The 19,298-nt window shown below is 35.2% G+C and overlaps 5 protein-coding genes across 7 annotated transcripts in view; all 5 read right to left on the reverse strand.

Moving 5' to 3' along the window:
- Positions 1 to 1,256: 1,256 nt before the first annotated feature.
- Positions 1,257 to 2,123, reverse strand: LOC128676380 (histidine-rich glycoprotein-like). Its single transcript, XM_053756468.2, has one exon. The coding sequence runs from the start codon at positions 2,070 to 2,072 to the stop codon at positions 1,353 to 1,355; it is 720 nt and encodes a 239-aa protein (XP_053612443.1). The 5' UTR covers positions 2,073 to 2,123; the 3' UTR covers positions 1,257 to 1,352.
- A 1,138-nt stretch (positions 2,124 to 3,261) lies between these two features.
- LOC128676381 (odorant receptor 67c) lies at positions 3,262 to 7,470 on the reverse strand. 2 transcript variants are annotated; one of them, XM_064436468.1, is made up of 6 exons: positions 6,884 to 7,470; positions 6,288 to 6,384; positions 5,747 to 5,763; positions 5,136 to 5,224; positions 4,553 to 4,619; positions 3,262 to 3,604 (listed from the first exon to the last, which is right to left on the reverse strand). In XM_064436468.1, the coding sequence occupies exons 2-6, from the start codon at positions 6,310 to 6,312 to the stop codon at positions 3,542 to 3,544; spliced, it is 261 nt and encodes an 86-aa protein (XP_064292538.1). In that variant the 5' UTR covers positions 6,313 to 6,384; positions 6,884 to 7,470; the 3' UTR covers positions 3,262 to 3,541. The 2 variants fall into 2 exon arrangements, with proteins under 2 accessions (XP_064292538.1, XP_053612444.1); XM_053756469.2 differs by having other exon boundaries at positions 5,659 to 5,763.
- Positions 7,471 to 7,517: 47 nt separating this feature from the next.
- Positions 7,518 to 9,121, reverse strand: LOC135309871 (uncharacterized). Its single transcript, XM_064436469.1, has one exon. It carries the CDS (start codon positions 8,112 to 8,114, stop codon positions 7,518 to 7,520), a length of 597 nt encoding a protein of 198 aa, XP_064292539.1. The 5' UTR covers positions 8,115 to 9,121.
- Positions 9,122 to 9,255: 134 nt separating this feature from the next.
- On the reverse strand, positions 9,256 to 10,137 carry LOC128676379 (histidine-rich glycoprotein-like). The gene has a single exon (XM_053756467.2). It carries the CDS (start codon positions 10,094 to 10,096, stop codon positions 9,362 to 9,364), a length of 735 nt encoding a protein of 244 aa, XP_053612442.1. The 5' UTR covers positions 10,097 to 10,137; the 3' UTR covers positions 9,256 to 9,361.
- Positions 10,138 to 11,775: 1,638 nt separating this feature from the next.
- Positions 11,776 to 19,298, reverse strand: part of LOC128676377 (histidine-rich glycoprotein-like) — a 37,645-nt gene continuing 30,122 nt past the window's right edge. The window contains exons 1-2 of one of the 2 annotated variants that reach the window (XM_053756464.2): positions 16,275 to 16,484; positions 11,776 to 13,424 (exon numbers count right to left, since the gene is read on the reverse strand). In XM_053756464.2, the coding sequence (XP_053612439.1) occupies positions 12,680 to 13,424; positions 16,275 to 16,381 (852 nt within the window). In that variant the 5' untranslated portion in view covers positions 16,382 to 16,484 and the 3' untranslated portion in view covers positions 11,776 to 12,679. Of the gene's footprint in view, positions 13,425 to 16,274; positions 16,485 to 19,298 lie in introns of those variants that run through there. The other variant, XM_053756465.2, reaches the window with a different exon arrangement.

Consider the following 19,298-nt stretch of genomic DNA (forward strand, 5'->3'; position numbering starts at 1 on the left):
ATATTCGATCTAAAAAATGTTTTGGCTACTATTAGTCCCGTAAAGTCCCCCATAATTATTTTTCTTTTCCCCATAATTATTTTCCATATTATTTTTCTTCTAGAGACAGCCCATATTTACAGTTTTGTTATATGTCTAGATTATGTGCCTGTTATATATATTTTTGTTGTTATCAATCAATTTATTAAAATAGAAAACATGAAGACAAGTATAGAATCCTCAATAAAAAAAACTAACAATCCATTTGTTTGCAGAAACGCAAGGGTATTCTACGTAACTGTAATAAAAAAATAAAAATAGAGTGAATTGAAACCGAGTAGGTATCGTGGTTCGTAGATAAGCTTGTAAAGTATCTTCGTAAGTAAAATACTACCAATATGAATACACATTTGATAATGTTGAAAAGTCGCAATCTGCGAAAAGTGGCGGTTTCCGTCGTTTTTTTTTTTCAATGTTTCATAAGGAAGATTCAAGAAAAAAGCTAAATACGAAATACGAACAATATAAAAGAGCAGGAAGAATTAATAAAACTTGGTAGGTATAATCGGCTACTTAGGTGGTTGACCACGCGTGCTTACATAGGTTGCTCACACTTGTCGATCTGGATCTATCTAATATAGAGAAACAAAAGGTTGTAAGAAACATGCGAGAAACATCGCGGTACACATAACACAATATTAAAAGTAGTCTAAAACGTACTTGTATTATTTTCAAACGACAAACAGAAGATTGCAGATAACTTATGGTGAGAAATATATGTGAGAAATAGCGTGGCATATACATTATGGCTAACTATATTCTATACCCCATCTTACAGCGTTCTAGATTTTATCGTATATTCCAAGCTGTTTCTCATTCTCACTCAAGCGAGTTTTGTGTCTTAAATATGTGAATTTAAGCTAAGCTGCCGTGTAGGAGCACTTCGGTGTTTTAATCTAACTACGGTCAGGATTAGCCCGATTAGCTGATGAAGCCTGATATCGCTTCTGGCTATAAATTTGTCGGGGATCTGACAGCCTTTAAAGCTGAAGACGTACGTGCCACTGTTAATAGACAATGTGATTTTGCACTTCTGAAGTTATATCACAGTATAATAAAGAGTACTGAGAATATGAAACCTGTAAAAGCATTATGAATGGAAAAAGCGGAAGTGTATATTTTCAACGATTTGTGATAAGTGTACCATTATTATTAATTTCTATTACGGATTCAGGTGTTTGGTTTTAAAACTACTTTTGAATAATTGAAACTGAAAATATTTACAAAATTTTATTCTAATATAACAAATATTTGGTCAAACTATATACATAGCAGAAACTTAAGCTAAATTTCCTTATGTAAACTCTAATCCATTAGTGGCCTTTCTTGTATCCCCAATGTTTGTGGTCTTCATGGCCTCCCTTCTTGCCGTGGTCATGATGATGATGATGATGCTCGTGATGGCCGCCCTCATCGTGGTGTCCCTTGTGTTCATGGTGATGTCCGCCCTTCTCGTGGTGTCCTTTGTGGCCGTGGTGGTGCTCATGGTGGCCGCCCTTTTTATGTCCGTGGTGGAAGTGCCCGCCCTTCTTGTGCCCATGTTCGTGATGATGTCCCCCGTGGCCTTCCTCGTAGCCCCCTTCTCCCCATTTGTCATGGAAGTGCTTGTCTTTCTTAAATTCGTCTACTTTATGCACTCCGTGATGACCTTTGGTCGAATGCCCCTTGTGGTAATGACCCTTTTCTTCGAAGCCGTGTCCCTTTTCACCTTTTTCGCCATGGTGATGATGATGGTGATGGCCCTCGTCGTGATGGTGGTGTTTTTTGTGTCCGTGGTGTTCGTCATGGTGTCCCTTGTGTCCGCCGTGGTCGTGGTGGCCCTTGCTACCGTGTTCGTGGTGGTGGTGTCCGTGGTAGCCCTTGTGTCCCTTGCCGCCGTGGTGATGGTGGTGGTGGCTGTGGTGCTCTTTGCCGCCGCCCTTCTCATGGTGGGAGGCTGCAGTCTCGAGGTCGGCCCCGCTCTCCCGCAGGTCTCTGGCTGCGCTCAGAGCTATGAGCAGCACCACACAGCCTGCTACGAGAGCGCCCTTCATTGTCGTGCTCTCTTCCGCAGTCTTTGATTTCACTGTCGATTTATTTGTTAAGGTTTACCACCTTTTATAGACACTCCGGTTTTCTCAGCGGCTGCATTGAGCAACTATTGCAGCTGTTTGTATACTCTTACGCTGCAGACAAGGTCAAACGTCCGGTCCGGACGTTGGCGATCCGATCGGAGGAAATGACACCTTAATTAGCATGTAAATTAATTTATCTCTTTCGTGAAACTTTGATTGCAGTCGTTTACTACAGTTACGTTTACACGTTTATCGAAAATGTCGTCTACCACATTTTCGATCGGGCAAACAAAAAATCGGTTGGTTTGTAAAAAAATGATCTTTTTTCTCTGCATCATCACATTGACTGATTCTTTAAGTCCACCTTTTCAATAATTAAAATTTATTTTACATATTTAAATATAATTGTAATGTATGTTTTTTGGAATTATTTGCAGATTCAATTTCAAATGTATCAAGTAAATTAAAGTTTTCAGTTAGCTCGTGCTCGTTGGCAACCTGAATAGTTCAATAAAACAGTATAATAACTATCTATAAATCAATACATCTATATGAATATTAAATTTAAAAAGATTTATATCTTTTTACATTCAGGATTTAAAATTTAATTAAATATATATTTTTAAATTTACCATATTATATGACTACTAAGTAATATACTTTTATACTTAGTCGTAACTTACAACAGTGGATCTTAACATATTGATGTTTGAAGACAGAGCCATACAACAATAATATAACATATTATATCACGTATAGTCAAGTATAACTTATTATACCTATAAGTACAATACTCCGCTTGGTACTAAGCGGGGTATTGTAGACATATCTAATTCAATTATGAACTTGAATCCTTTGGTGTCGAAATTCTGCGGCAGTGGTTGGGATTAGGACGTGTCGAGGATCGCAGAACAATATTAATTGTATGTACATACACGATCTCCTGACAACTTACACGGCTGATATGCCGCTTAATAAATCAATCTGAAAATTTTCTGGCTGACGTCTACTCTAAGAACGCTGATATTGTCTGCTACTGTGAAAGCTGTTCTTATTCCTTAGTCACCTTCTACAACATTCACGGGAGGATATGGAGTGATACCATTCTAGGGCGGAAACCACACGCCACTGTGATAAATTAATAGATATTGAAGTAAAAACACTACAATGATTATGTGTATGTTTATTGACAAAGTATTACAAAGAGACTGATTTAATAATGTACAGTCAACAGCACATCAAGTTACCCTGCATAAATCTCTATGGCGCGGCAATAGCGGCGAGTTTGCAATGAATTTGGGTAGGTTGATGTGCTGTTAACTGAGCTTTGTATCTATAATCTATGCAAGGCATGATTGACTTTTAGACTAAATGGAAATCTAAACAATCTTAATATAACTTTTTCGACTATAAGTAGGTAACCTACCATGTTACATGCTATAAATTACTTAATTCCGCTGATCATACATAGTATTGAGAAGGGCCAAATAAGACCAAGAAGTACTAAGTACCTGAAACAAAAATTAAAATCTTATAGACATTTTTTGGAAAATACTTAGTTGTTATATTCAGAGCCAAATAGTGTAGGTGTGAAAGTAAAGTATTTTTCTGTTGCCTACAAGAAACCAAGTAATTTATCAACATTCCACTGATTTATTTAATTTGTAAATTGTAGTAGGTGTCATTATAAGTATATATATAATTAATTCTATATATAATTATATAAGTATATATATATAATTTTGGTATAAAGTTTGTTACTTTTATAAGTAACAAACTTTATACCAAAATTACCAAAGTAATTACTTATATATATACTTCTGTCTGTAATGAAATCTTGCATGTTAGATTTCTCTTAAAATTATTTTTAATCTAGGGATTCTTGATGCTTAACCATAAAAAAAATATAGATTATAATATTTATAGTGTAGAAAACAATTTTTTTTACAAAAATTTCAATTTTGCCACAAGTTTTTTCTATTGTCAGTGAGATCTTCTTACTTTCAACTTGTTTCTAATTTTGTTAAAAACACTGAAAAGCTTTTGTCAGTCCAATTAACAAGTTTTTTTACAAAAATGACATTTTTGCCCCAAGCTTGTCGTCAGAGAGATCTTGTGGCATTTAACGCCTGACAAAAAAAAACATGTCCTTGGTGTAAACCATTGAGGAGTTCCCTCAACGATTCCCCCATCGTAATATTAATACCTCACGGAAACTGAATCGACGTAGGAAATTTCAACCCTGTAGGACAACTGGATGTAAGAGAAATCTAACATGCAAGATTTCATTACAGACAGACGAGCAAATACTTGGACAGGTAAATTAAAGAACAGCTTGTAAAATTGTATTTTTGGTTTTTTGTTATTTTGTGCAATAGAAATATAATAAACTAAAAATAAAATAAACGAATGAAAACGTGATAAATTATAATGGTACATAATTAAAGTAAATGCCTCACCCTCATAAACGCATTGAGGTTGATGTTAGCATAACCCCAGGCCGTCAGCTTGCAAGCTCTTCGAGATCTGTAAAAGATATTGAAAAGATAAAGAAAGTTCGACATCTCTATTCATTGGGAATGCCATTGGGATTTCATTTCAAGGTATCTTATGGAGTGAAATCCATGAATTGTGTGTCCTAAACTCCTTAAAAGAAAATTGTGTCTAGCGACACCATGCGACTGTATTAAGTATATTGATTTATTTATCACTAGATGTTGCCCGGGGCTTCGCTCCCGTGGGAATTTTGAGATAAAATGTAGTCTATAGCAATTTTGGATAATGCACCTTTCTAATGGTGAAATAATTTCAGTCGGTTCAGTAGTTTCGGAGATTACCCGCCTCAAACATACAAACTCACAAACGCTTACCTCTTTATAATAATAGTATAGATTGCTATTGTCCCATAGCTTGGCAAAAGTTTTGATAAAAATTAGAAACATAGGATGAAAGTCAAGTGAAAGTAAATGTTATTCGCATATTTGAAGCTAAACTATAGCAATAATATACATATATTGGGGTACAAAAATTATAATGTTTTACCTTATATGCATAATTAGTATGTCTTTCCTAAAAGCATTTTCCATTAAATACCATCGGCTATTATAAATTGCATCGCAAATTGCTGTACTCTGAAACAGTATAAATATATTCAAAGCTAACGTGTTTGAAATCGTAATTGTAAGAAAGAAAACAATGGAAATAAAAAATAAGCTCACAATACAATGGAGAAATATAGTGAACGGTTTCAGACGAAATTCATTAGTAATCAAAATCGAGTTTATTCAGTACAAACAAAATTACAAATATTTTCTGTCAGTATTATTTTTATATTGATTGAACATAAATATGAAAAAGATATGTTGGTATTACTCTACATTTTTAATCATTATAACAAAAATCAACATTTACATTAAAACTAGCAACTTTGTACAAAATAGCCAAAACGGATAAGTTTTTTTTCTATTTGGGAGAAATTGAGAGTCGGACTAGGAAATATAATATTGTAAAAGTTCTCGTTGAGTCTCATCAACATTTACATAGTAAAACAAATTTAAGCAATTACTGAATTCATTAGCAAATCGCCAAAATAGCACAAGAAAAACACTTGAAAGAGAGACAGGATCAGGAAAGATAGAAATGTAGAGACGTACACCACGTCCTTGACAGTCTGTAACAAATAAGTGTATTATGTTAGACTTAGAATATTCAAATAAGACTACTTACTGTCAGATTACAATACCACATGGGTTAAAAGCTTATGACTATATCTTAATCAGACAGAATGTAATGTAAGACTATAATATTCGTGAGACAAAATCTCAAAATGACTACCTAGCTGTTAGGACAATTAAATAGAGACTACTCATACAGAGTGACAATAATGCTTGATCAGAATTTGAAATTATGAAAATTTTATTTTTTTATACAATGTATGTATAAAATATATAAGTTCAATGGGAGGGAAGTATTTATAACAGACTAAGATTTTTTGTATTTATTCCCCAGTTTGTGAATTTTACGTAGTCTATTTGGCAACCGTGACAATTGTGACCGTGAAAACAAGTGAATGTGTAAGTAAAATAATTACGTTAGACGTAAGTACATTTGTTATTAATGCTTTAAATACTTCATATAGTATCACTATATAGGATGAAAATAAAATATAGCTTGAATAGGTAATACATATCATACCATAACATTGAATCCAGAAAGGCATATAACAATTGAACTGATAACAAAATTTACCAGTGACGATTGTGTATATATAACATTCAAATTCTCTGATACACTGAAACGAGATAAACATGTGATGTAGTGAGATTATGTTATATGGGATTATGCTATATGTAATTACGTTTGAAAAATAAATACGTTGTTTTTTTTAAATATGTCGTTCCACACTTTTTTTGGTGATTCGTGTAAACTGTTGCCAACACGAGTGCACACGATATGCGCTGTTGAAAACTTGTCAGTTAAAAGGGGCCGCGATCCACTTTGCGACCTAAACTGATCTGTCTCGCAAATTCGTAACATCGAGTTAATTTTTAGTATTCATTTTAGGTTATTAAATTGAACTGAGTTGCATTGGAATCGTTCCGTAAAAGTCTTATGTAAAACCAAATTTCTCTCCACAATGAACTAACTCTACGAAACTCTATAAAATATAATACTTATAGGTTATAGAACATAAATTACACAAGTTTACAGATAGACAAATCAAGAGACAGCTATCTGTATAGGATAGGTGAAAAAGCTTTTTTATAAGGTCACTATAACGATTACCATACCTTATCAAGAATTGATGCCTTCGGATTAACTCCAAAAGCTTGCCGCGAATTTCCTTATTATAAGCCATAATTGTATTACAAGAATTAACAGGAATTAGTTCTTGGATATTATAGTGCAAGAATTGAAATTGCATACGCAGATAGGTGCAACAAGTGAAGAAAAAGAAGTCTGCTGCACAAATTTCAATTATTACAATGCATACTGAAATAACAATTAAATTAAAAAACGACTTATCTAAAAAGGGTTCGCGTCAGGCAGTTAAATGGTTCACTATAAAATCGCACATAAAATAAAAATTTAACGAGATCTAATTCATCACAACTGAGAATTTCTAGAAAATGTATTAGGAAATGTAAGAAGCTAATGGATCATTGTAATACATATTTAATTCATTTTTTAAACTATGCTAAAACTAACTTTCTGGACGATGCAAGGATTTGTAAATTTATTCTGACCGATTTATTCTGCTAACTATATACGTAGGAGACCAATGCTGAAAAGTAACGTTGTGGGTTTTCGTTCTTAGAAATCTCTGTGTCGTGCCGTTTTCAGGAAAAAGTAAAAGAGACTCGAAGAGTTGATAAAAAATGGTTTATAAGAAAACTATTTTTTAAAATACAATAAGCAAGTATACTAACCAGAATATATCTGCTTTATATATTTCATTATCCAGCATATTGTGGTGGGCTGAACAAATGTATAGAAATCTAACAAAGGCAACCTAAACTCCATTTCACCAGTTTTCATAAAATTCATTAATATTAAAGCTAGAGGACTCACTATAAAAAATACAATATTCAAACCATGCATTCTAAAGAATATTTTGATTATGTATTTCAGAAACTTAGCCTCCTTATTAACAAACTTTTCTATTATATTGTTTGTTTTGTCAAGTGTTTTCACTTCTAGGACTTTCATATCTTCAACAATTTTATTTATTAAATCTTCATTAAAAACGAGATACGTTGCCTTTATACTTGTAATCGTACCGAAAGTAAAACATGGGGATACAAAGGTCAATTCAGTAAAACTGATGCCGCTTCTAATTCCAATGAAAAACCAGCTAGCTGATATTATGATGTCACTATTTAGCATGAGGGAATTGATAAAGAAAATGAATCTACGTATAATAGTCTGTTTGCGAGTTTCCTTTCGGCATTCGAGAGATAAACCAGCACATTTGAACACAAAACGGATATCATTCAACATTCCCTCCACAAAAAGTGTCATTTTATCACTCAGGTTAGTTAGGTCAGGTTAGTATTACAGTTTTCAATAAGCAGTTAGGTTTAAGAAACTGGTTACTGTTTAAGACGCTTAGAAGTAAGCGTAGATATATAGGTACATCTAGTCCAACGTTTTGATTTATATACGTAATCTAATAGGTATTAGTCAATAATTGTACGTATGGGTGAGTTGGGGTAATTTCTTTTTAGAGAATACGAATAAGTCACTTCATAATATGTCATCATTGGAGCTGTCATTAAATTATCATCATTGAAAACTAACTGTCCAAACCACGTCCTAACGCTAAATGATTCAAAACCGAATTTCGGAAATGCGAACAAAAGTTCATAGGTACTTAGCCAACCCAAAAAGGATCTTGGCCTCCGATTCGTAAAAATATCCCAGCCTTTCCTGTTCGTCAGTTCAGTTCGACTTGGACTCATTTTATTAGGTAAACCTTTTTATTCGATAGCGTACGTAAAATTAAAATTAATCTAAAAAGTAAAATTAAACTTTTCATAAGGGTTCGCAAAATCGATCAATGAGCTTAATTCGAAATTAGCCCTGCTTCCTAGCTTGCACCGGTAATTTTAGTTATTAGCTTAATGTATTTAAATTTGTTAGACGATTATTAATAATTATTTTAATGTGTGGGTAATTTTTAAGATTACAGAGAAAGTTTATTTTAGGGTTCCACACTCAGAAACCAACACTTCCAAAGGAATAAAGGACTGGACTCAGTCCCGTACCTGCCGACATAAGAGATTTTGCTTTTCGATGATCACAATATTATTGCAACGAACCATTTTTCAACACTGACACATGTAATTTCCAATAGTTACTAGCTAGATTAGGTATAAATATTTTTACAATACTGTTTGAACCCCTATAATACCCTATTATTGTTAATAAGAAGAATTACATTAAGCTATGTATGGTAGTGGTTAGAGACCTATCGAATTCGACTAAATGGGTCTATATGCGAATTTTCTTGGAAAAAAGGCTGTTCTTTGCTAGTATTCAATTGTCATCTTTTTTTACGCAAGCATTGAAAAAATATATTTATATCGTCAATCCTTATTTCACCCAATGTTATCCAAATTGTTCCAGTGCCAATATATGTATAAATATAAATAGAGATAAATCAAACAGATTTTTTTTATAAAATTTTATCTTTCATTCGTAAAAACATTATAACAAAGCAACTTAGTTGTAAATTATCAACAAATAATAAAATTGAGATCAGCGGGTTAGTGCTTCTTGTAGCCCCAGTGCTTGTGGTCCTCATGGCCGCCCTTCTTGCCGTGGTCGTGGTGGTGGTGATGATGCTCGTGATGGCCGCCCTCGCCGTGGTGGCCCTCGTGGTGGTGGTGGTGTCCGCCCTTCTCGTGGTGCCCTCCCTTGCCGTGCTCGTGGTGGTGGTGGCCGCCGTGCTTGTGTCCCTTATGGAAGTGACCGCCCTTCTTGTAGCCGCCCTCGTGGTGGTGGCCGCCGTGGTGCTCATGGAAGCCTTTTTCGCCATGATGGTCGTGGAAGTGCTTGTCCTTCTTGAACTCATCGTGTTTCTCGACGCCGTGGTGTCCCTTTGTGTCGTGGCCCTTATGCCAGTGGCCGTGCTCATCGTGACCGTGGCCGTGCTCGCCCTTCTCTCCGTGGTGGTGATGGTGATGGTATCCTTCATCGTGGTGATGGTGTTTCTTGTGGCCGCCGTGTTCTCCGTGGTGTCCTTTGTGTCCTTCGTGATGGTGATGTCCGTGTTTGCCGTGGTGGTGCTCGTGGTGGCCCTTGTGTCCCTTGTGGTCATGATGGCCGCCCTCGTGGTGGTGGTGGCCGTGGTGTTCGTGGCCGCCGCCCTTGTCCCAGTGCCCGCCATGATGGGACGCGGCGGACTCCAGATCGGCATCCCGCTTTTCCCGAATTTCCCGGGCGGAAACTACCGCAGCCAGGGCTAATAGCCCGAAAGCCACTACCACACTAGATCTCATTGTTGTTTAGACTTGTTGTAGCTGTTGAATGATACTTGCATCGTCGGGTCAATGATTTTATATACCAAAACAGCAGTTACGATTAGGTAAGTTGGCGTTCGATAGTGTCAAGGTTGTTTCGTTTAACTATTGAAAGATTTCCACTTCCAGGTCATTTGTGAGCACTTCCATGTTTACAATTTTTCCTTTTTTCGTCTTTACTTTTTGACTTATTTATTTTGACTTTATAGATTGGTGTAAGTTAGTATCATAGGCATTTGCAGAAAGCTTTGAAGAGTTAATGCGTATCTCAAGGTCAAGTCACGGAAAAACCATGGTTAATCGGTGACCCAGTATTAGATAATTGAATTTGATGGTGCAAATATCAAATAACGTTCATAATACGTAGATACTATTAAATACTATTCCATATAACTTATTGAACATTTCTTTGTTTGTATCATCAGTTATCGATAAGTCATAACTCATATTTATAAGTTCATATTAAAATTAGGCTTAGTTGTCAAATTAAAGAGTTCATATTATTTAAGAGTATGATAATGTAGGTTACTTCAGAACATTTATACTTAATATACACAGGGTTTTTATTACCATTTCTTTGAGTCTTTCTATAGAAAGCTACAATACTAATGACTACAAAAAGATACCTGCTCGTAGTATTTAGAAAACATTTTCTTTTATCTTAAAATAAAAAATCTCGCAGCCGCCATTTTGATCTTATAAGTTTTTATTTAACTTTAAATGTATGCACATCAGCTCAGTTTTTCTACCGTAAAAAGTTGTGAGATCCACGTAATACCAACTCGGGTATTTAGTCCCTACTTAAGGGACCTTCTGTTTTAAATTATTACGTAAGTTATTATATCAATATTAAAAATCTTTTACGTTTTAAATAAATAGATCGACTTGGCAATCGCATGATTAGATTGTTTAGTACAAGTATGTATCACACCATACAGCACTACGAGCAATCAACCTGGTTTCTAACTAAAGTCCTTCCGATGTGGAATGATTTAGGTGAGTATTTTTAAGAAGTTAATGGTCCCGAAATTTTAATGGCGAACAAGAGAATTAATGAATTGGTTGCACTAGATCTCGTCTCCACTTCTCGGTTTATTGACAAATTTAAACGCCCTTGGAATTCATTATGTCATCCGATGAGCCGCTTGGAAAAATCACACATTCGTTTTGGAGACGAGACGTTTCAATCGCGTGGGGCGCCATAGACTAAATAATCTAATGCAATATGTATTACTTGTATTGAGTAGGGACTAAATTAATTAACCGACTTGGTATTAGATGGAACAAATATGAAGAACAAATGGTAATAATGGAGGTAGGCCTTTGCCTAGCAATGGGACACCTGATGGCTTTAAATAAATAAATTAAATGGTTTTGAGTATTTTAAACAGAATGAAGTAACTTTTGTCATGTCCATCGTGTTCTGAACCCTAAAATTGCATGTTATTCTGCCAACGTTTTCAGTGCATTGATGTCAGGAACAGAAGACGAGGGGGAAAATAAATTGCAATACAATACAATACAATACAATACAAATACTCTTTATTGCACCAAAAAGAAAAAATACACAGAAAACAATTGCAATTTGAATAATAACATCCCTGTACTGATATGATAATTTCAAAATGTTTCACTATCACTCTCATAATGTTTCATCTCTCCATGTACACGGTTGCGTTCGGGGTTGTGAAGCAACGAAGGCCGGGGCTGACCCCGGCCTTCTGGGTGGTCTTATTCTAGGGCGGAACCACACGTTATAATTTCAAGATGACTCACTATCGTAGAAAACGTGTTGTGAGGATTTGTTCAACAATTTAGTCTTAATCTTTATCAATATCCGAATTTATCATAACAAACATACCTACGTATGCGAAAGTAAGTTTGTTTAATCTTTTCACGCTGAATCTACTCAACCATAATTTTGAAATTTTGCATATATGTAATTATGAAAAAAATAACTGTTCCTGTATTAAATTCGAGGCATAGTTATTAGTTAATAATTTATTATCTAGGCACACTTACTACGGATTAAAGCGCTAGTTTTAACTTACGCTTTCGCATGAGCATTCAATGCATAGTTAAAATTGAAATAATGAAACTCTATCATAGTGGCTAAAAATATTTTTGTTTGTTTTTTAGTAACTAAGTTAGTATATTATGCCGTTAGTTATCGTATAATAAAACAATATATCTTGGAAAAGTTCAAATTGTTTTGTTGATTTGATAAAAAATCGGACAGTTTTACTGGCAATCTAAGTAGTCTTACGTTTGCAAAAATGAGTTTGTAGTTTGCTACGTTTTCGTCTACAAAATTTAAAAGAAATTTGCATGTACATTGTTGTGTAATCTCTACAAAACTGTAAAAAATGTGATGCTCCTGAATAAAACAACACCTAAGTATATAATGAACATATATAGGTAAATATTAAATATAAATAATAAAAAAACACTTCTTATTCAGAAGCTAAATTAAATTTAAAAGACATTGTCGGAAAAAAATATTTTATTTTCGTATCACAAAATATTAACATTAACAAAACGATCCACGAGTAACAGTTTAATTTATTTGTGTCCTTTCTTCCAGTCCCAGCCTTTGTGTTCCTCTTGCCCACCCTTGCTGCCATGGCCCTCTTCGTGACCCCAGTACTCTTCTTCGCCGCCCTCTCCATGATGCCCCTTGTGATCATGGTGGTGGCCACCCTTCTCGTGGAATCCCTTCTGGCCGTGCTCATGTTCATGGAAACCTCCAACATCATGACCCTTATGGAATTCTCCACCCTTCTTGTAACCACCTTCATGATGATACCCACCATAGCCCTCTTCAAAACCAGACTCCCCGTGTTTGTCGTGGAAATGTTTGTCTTTTTTGAACTCGTCTATTTTATGGATGCCGTGATGTCCCTTCGTCGAGTGTCCTTTGTGGAAATGCCCCTTTTCCTCGAAACCGTGTCCTTTTTCACCCTTTTCGCCATAGTTGTGCTCCTCATAGTATCCGTCGTCATGGTGGTGGTGTTTCTTGTGGCCACCGTCTTCTCCGTAGTATCCTTTATTTCCTTCATGGTGAGAGTGTCCTTTCTTTCCGTGGTCTTGTTCGTGGTACCCTTTGTACCCCTTCTCGTCGTGTCCACCGTGTTCACTGTGATGGTGTCCATGATGCTCGCCGCCGTCTCCCTTCTCCCAGTGGTGGGAGGCTGCTGCTTCTAAATCAGCATTCCTTCTGTACCTGGCATCCCTGGCATGTACTGCTGCCACCACCGCTACTAATACGACCACGTGGATAGCCCTCATCTTCACTGCACTCCAGGTACTGTTGAGTAATAATTGCCAAATGATGCCTGATACGGTTTACTAACAGCTTATATAGGTATTTGCCAATAAATCTATTGTCACTTAATTTAATGTCAGGGTAACAATATAATAGCGGTCACAAATGCGTGCTGACCTGGATTTCTTCTTCCATATCTCATTGACACAATTTAATTTAAATTATAATTTGACGCTATGGAAACAAACAAATTTCGTATTTCCCTTGATATTCCAATCCTCAATATTCATGAATAAAGTAATTTCACATAAAGAAGACACAAGATTCTCTGTTTAATCCTGCTCCTGGCTTAATGTTATTTGACTTAAATAAAATCTGACACCAGTGTTAGTATAACACACTTGAAAAGAAAGAAGAATGTAATTTGTGACGATTTTAAGTTTAGGGTTAGTTTACTAGTCTTGCTAAGTATTGAATTGTCAGTTTTAGCTGTGTTCGATTTTTAGAGTGAGAGATGCAATGTAGTTACAGGTTACTATGGACAAATTTAGTTACTTTTATCGAGTTGGTAATGTCCATGGGCTGCGGTGTTTACCTGGTATAAAAAAATCTATTGTCGTAAGCACGAATATAGAAGCTAGCCAGATTTCTGTGAAAATAAGTAAATGATATTATATATTGACTTTTTGATAGAATAGTATTAGAAAGACTGATGACATCCTGATAATCTTTACCTGAAGACACGTGTCGGAGAGTACAGTTTCAATGAAATTCGTCTGGTTCTATTACCGTGAGTACTTAGACTTTCAACTTCGGTTCACAGAACTGAACATTTTGCTCTTTGATCACATTTCCCATCTTACTTTGATAACAAAATTTGAAACAAGATTTATTCCTAGAAGCTGTTATAATACAAACATTCCGAGTGTTAATGTTGTAATTGAAATTCTGATATAACGAAAGTATATAAAAATCTAACCCAAATATAAATATCTCATTACTAACAGTTAAACTGAAGGTAATTTAAGAAAAAAAGTGAGAGCAAATGATTTAAAAAATAAGTGATAAAATTTTTCTTCTGCTGCGGCGTGTGTTTCCCACCATATTATCCACCATTCCAATCTCCTGTGGAATATCATTCGAGGCGGTTAAAGCCCGACACGACAGCTGATGGGCGACAATAGCATTCCCAAGGAAGGCTAACGTCGGAAATGAAACTTGGAGCAGACGAAGACGAGAGCGAGTTATCATTGTAAAGATGATCTGAGAAAATTCGCGGTCCAAGTCAGTTTCTCTGAAGTCAAGGGCGTCTCTGGTCAAGGTGGAGTTGCGCAGTCGTCGCTCCTATTTTTTACATGAATCATGATTGAATAAATTGGTATTGAACCGAATCTTGCGTCATATTGCGCGGTCCAGTGCACTCGCAGCAGACGTGTCGCTGCGCCGGCGCAGTGAAGATCACAGTCTGCTCCCGTCTTTCTTTACAGTAATAAACAGACAGTTTTCTGAAATTAAATCCATTAGTGAAAACCGTGGTTTGGTAGGAGAAGAAGGGATATTTTAAATTTTAGTTATACTTGGACAAATATTGGGGATCAAACGACCTATTTTTTATAACCATTTCGATATGTCATAGTCTTTCGCTAAAACATAGAATGTTCTAATTAAATCTTAATTAATTTACCATTATACCACGATATAAGTCAAAAACATATATAAGCACATCCTTTTAATATCTATTCAGATATTTTAATTACACCCTCGTTATTGGAGTAATTAATCGAATGAATTCTATTGGATTCAATTAATTACAAAGTATTTACTTTCATCGCGTTCAAGTAAGTATTGTAAACTCATCACAAAAGGTACAGGTACATGTTACACGGGCACTTAATTGGCAGATCAATTAAGTAACTAAAGCGGGAAGGGAGCTCCGGTCGACTATTTGTTTTATCAATCAGGAGCATATCATCGACCTCATATGTTTGAATATCCACTTTATAATTTGACTAACAATATCAAAATTCGAAAACATCAAGGCATCTTTTGTTCTACAAGTTCTTCAATTTTCGTCTAAACCATGAAAACAATCCTTTAATAATACAAGAAATAAATTGGACAAGGAAATATAAGTCATTGGCTGAAACAATTTTTCACACTTCATGCTCCGACATGGCGTCTGTAAGAAAGTTTTATCGATATTTCAGAGGTAGTATAGGAACAGTGTTGTCCAATTTTTTACGTACATGCGTTACACAGTTGGAAGTGACAAATATATTTGACCCGCGTCATTTCTGACGAAGGTGAGCTCCAGGTGCAGACTTGAGTAGTGACGACGGTGTACCAATTCAATACCAATCAATTCTGTATCAAACTTTTGACAGTAGATAGGGTACATTTTGCCAGAAGAGAGAGTTATGTGCTGTTATATGCTTTAAAAATATACGAGCGGCTTATCCCGGCTTCGCTCGCCTAAAAACATAAATTAAACACCTAAATTTTCCTTAGGAGTCACATTATCTGTTGGTGAAAACCATACGAAAATTCGTGTACGTGACAGAGAGATGTAGCAGAGGACTTAGTTTTATAATATGTAAGGATACTTGGAAAATATTTTTTTAAGTAAGAGCGCTTCTTCTGGCTTATGAAATGGTAAGTGGATGAAAATAAGTTTTGAGAAAGGTCTGAGTAAAAACGTAATTTGAATAAAAATAAATCAGTTATAGTATAATATTAATCCAGAGGTCATTAATGAGCTTTCATCTATTATACAAAAGAATCGCGTCAATACGTTATTCCATTGCTACAAACTAACTTTCTTCATACATAGGAGAACGGACAAGCTTTTCTTCACTGTGTGTTCAAATTGCCAGCCTTCATTTACTTACGTACTTGTGGAATGAAAGATGAAATTGGAGATACAATCCTGCGCCAACGGAAGCTATTAATGGAATTGGAATGTCCCTGGTCGGCCCTCGTTCTCCACAATTGATTCTCATAGACGAGGATCGTCATTCCGCCGAGAGCCGAGCAGTGGCGTAGCTAGATAATCACATGTCCTGGGGCGAAAAAGATCGGGGTAATCTTTTTATATCAAGAAATGATGAGTACATAACAAAAGACCCTTGTACAAAAATATCCACGCCCCACCCTTATTAGGCTATCTAAGCGAAAATTATATATATTTAAAATTAAATTCTTTTACTTAAGGTATATTTGTAAATTGACATATTTTGAGAAAATGCCGCGCAGTGGAGTTTCTTGCGATGCAGCTTAGTTTCCATCTGCGCTTTGGAGGCCGTAGTAAAATTAACTTAAAGTAAATTATTGTAAAACATGTGACAAAAAATCATGATAGTGCAGTACATCATAATGTTGAAATGGAAAGGAGGCATTCTCATGGAAACTATGCAGACGTAAAACATTTCAATTCTGTAGGAAATTTAACTTGCAAGATTACAGAAAACCATCGGGACAGTTGAATCGAAATAAAAGCTTGTGCGTGTAAGTGTTATGAATATTGCCTAATCGAATAAAAATGTGGCCCTTTCGCGGCCCTGGGCCCGGGCCCTCATCTAGCTACGTCACTGGAGCCGAGAGACTTGGGGTCGCAATTGTCGTGATATGAAAAGCAGGTGGATCGCCGAACGTGCCTCGAATACTAAATGCCTCGTTATCGTCTCATTGTTGCTGCCGAAGTTAAAATGTTATCTCATTTTCATTTTAACTTAGATTTATTTAGTTGATCCTGTCTCAATTTTTGCAATGCTAACATTTTTTTCAACAAATTTTGTCATAGAAAAATTGAAGAAGAAAATTTTCTTGAAAAGGAAATGTATATTTCCATTGGGAAAATAAAAATCAATCAACATTAAAATCTTTTAAAGAACTCCACACCAAAATTCATTAGAAACAACAATGCATTCTGAACAAGGATTAGCACATTATATATAATTAAATAACAGTAGCGACTATTTGGGTATATTATAATCTATTTTGTTTATCTACTTTGGTAACTGACACATAACGAATAACATATAACGAATAAAAAATAAATTAAGCTAGGCTTTCAAACACTGAATGTATTTATCGTAGACCACGTCAGGGAGAAGAAAGATAAAAGCTATCTAATAGCCCAAGAAATTGTTAAAACCACAGAAAATAGTATAAATATTTTTTTGATATGAATTAATGAAACTATTGAAGTCAATCATGTTTTTATAAAACTCTCTAATGTTTAGACAAACAGGAAAACATTAGTGTTTCAAAATGTAACACTAACTAGACACCAAGCTAAATCCTTGTTTACCTTATTGTCTCGCTAGTGAGTGGTTTCAATCAGTGTTATGTTTGTGGAATCTTCAATGTTTGCCTCTAAAACACACGAGAGTAAATAATAAGATTCCAGACGTAATAAAATCCCACGTCATTCAATGTTACGTAATTTGCATTTTACTCTCAGAAATTATCTTAAATTGTCTTATTCCCGTGAACGTTCCAATGTTAAGTACATTTAACTGTGTCCAATAAAAAAGCCATTATTTTTAGAACAGACGCGAGGTCACATCAAAGAGCCTCTTTTTCAATCAAACCCTGCAGAATCGCAGAGCGCGACTCAATAAGGCGAAGAAGTCAATAAAGTTATTACCATTTGTAAGAAGTGAATAAGTGCAGAGGGTACAAACGACTCAATGTCTCAATGAGGCTCCTTCCCGGCACTCGCTACTAAGCAGAATTAATTTAAATGAAATCATCACAGTTTATTCAACTGAGATGCGGCACGGACGTTCAACCGGCAAGAACGCGCCTCAAGACTCATTTACGTACAATTCCAATTAAGGACAATTCTCATTTACTTTTGTTCTGTTGAAGTAACGAATCGGAGTGGGACCTTTCCTCTTTGTGACCTCAAGTCAACTCATAATGCATAATGTTCTTTGCATTAGATTTTGTTTTATTGCAAACATTGGTTGTTCTTTCATCTCACTGAAGACCAAGTATTGTCCAATGGTCAAACTTGTAATACTTAAATATATTTTGCTTTCAAAGTGGACGAAGTTCTTTTTTCATTATCAATTCAATGAAGAAGATTACAAACAAAGCAAAGAAACTAAATAAACTTCGCTGAAAATAATTGAATTTCTGTAGATTTTTATAAACTCTTAGCTTGGCAGCAAATCACGGAGGAGAGCCATGAAGCCGATGGATTTTCTTAAAACTCCCCGATCGTTCCCAACAGATTCCAGTATTTGCTAAATCTTCGTCGCAAGCTTAGGTATTCAATTTAACTTACTGCGCGCTAACCTATAATTCTGCCAAGCAAAGACGTCAAATATGTACCTACCTATTGGATTTTTCTCTCTGCCACTTTGAGAAAATTGTACCGTTTAAGGAAAACTACATTCATGAAATCTCAAAGATCTTCATCGTATACAAATTTACTATTTCAATGTCATCAGAATATACATAGTGTGATTGAGTTAAATCGTAAGAAAATATGAAAATTAAAAACAGAATCTTATGTTATGACTTGCTTCTATATTATACCGAGTGTGACATTTGCTAACACTCTTATAAAATTGTTGGTTAAGTCGTCTAAAGGCATTTAACATGACTTTTTCGACCTCCATCTAAGAGCAAGTATCTGGTTCGGAAAAATTGTGAAACATTAAATAAAAGTAAGGCTTAGAGATACTAATATTTTGTGTATGATGCAGATTAAATAATAGTCTGGACCACGTAAAAGTAATTATTAGAAAAGTATTTATTTAGAAAAAAATAACATATCAAGCATGAAAAGACCTCCAAACCTTAATACTGAGAAAGATGTTGTTTAATTTTATTGGCATTGGTGGTTAACTGAGTGACGGCATAGCACTTTTGCGGTTACCCTTCAGAGGGTCTTAATCGAGCCAT

Source organism: Plodia interpunctella, chromosome 16 (assembly GCF_027563975.2).
Source record: "Plodia interpunctella isolate USDA-ARS_2022_Savannah chromosome 16, ilPloInte3.2, whole genome shotgun sequence".
In the NCBI taxonomy this organism is placed as follows: domain Eukaryota; kingdom Metazoa; phylum Arthropoda; class Insecta; order Lepidoptera; family Pyralidae; genus Plodia; species Plodia interpunctella.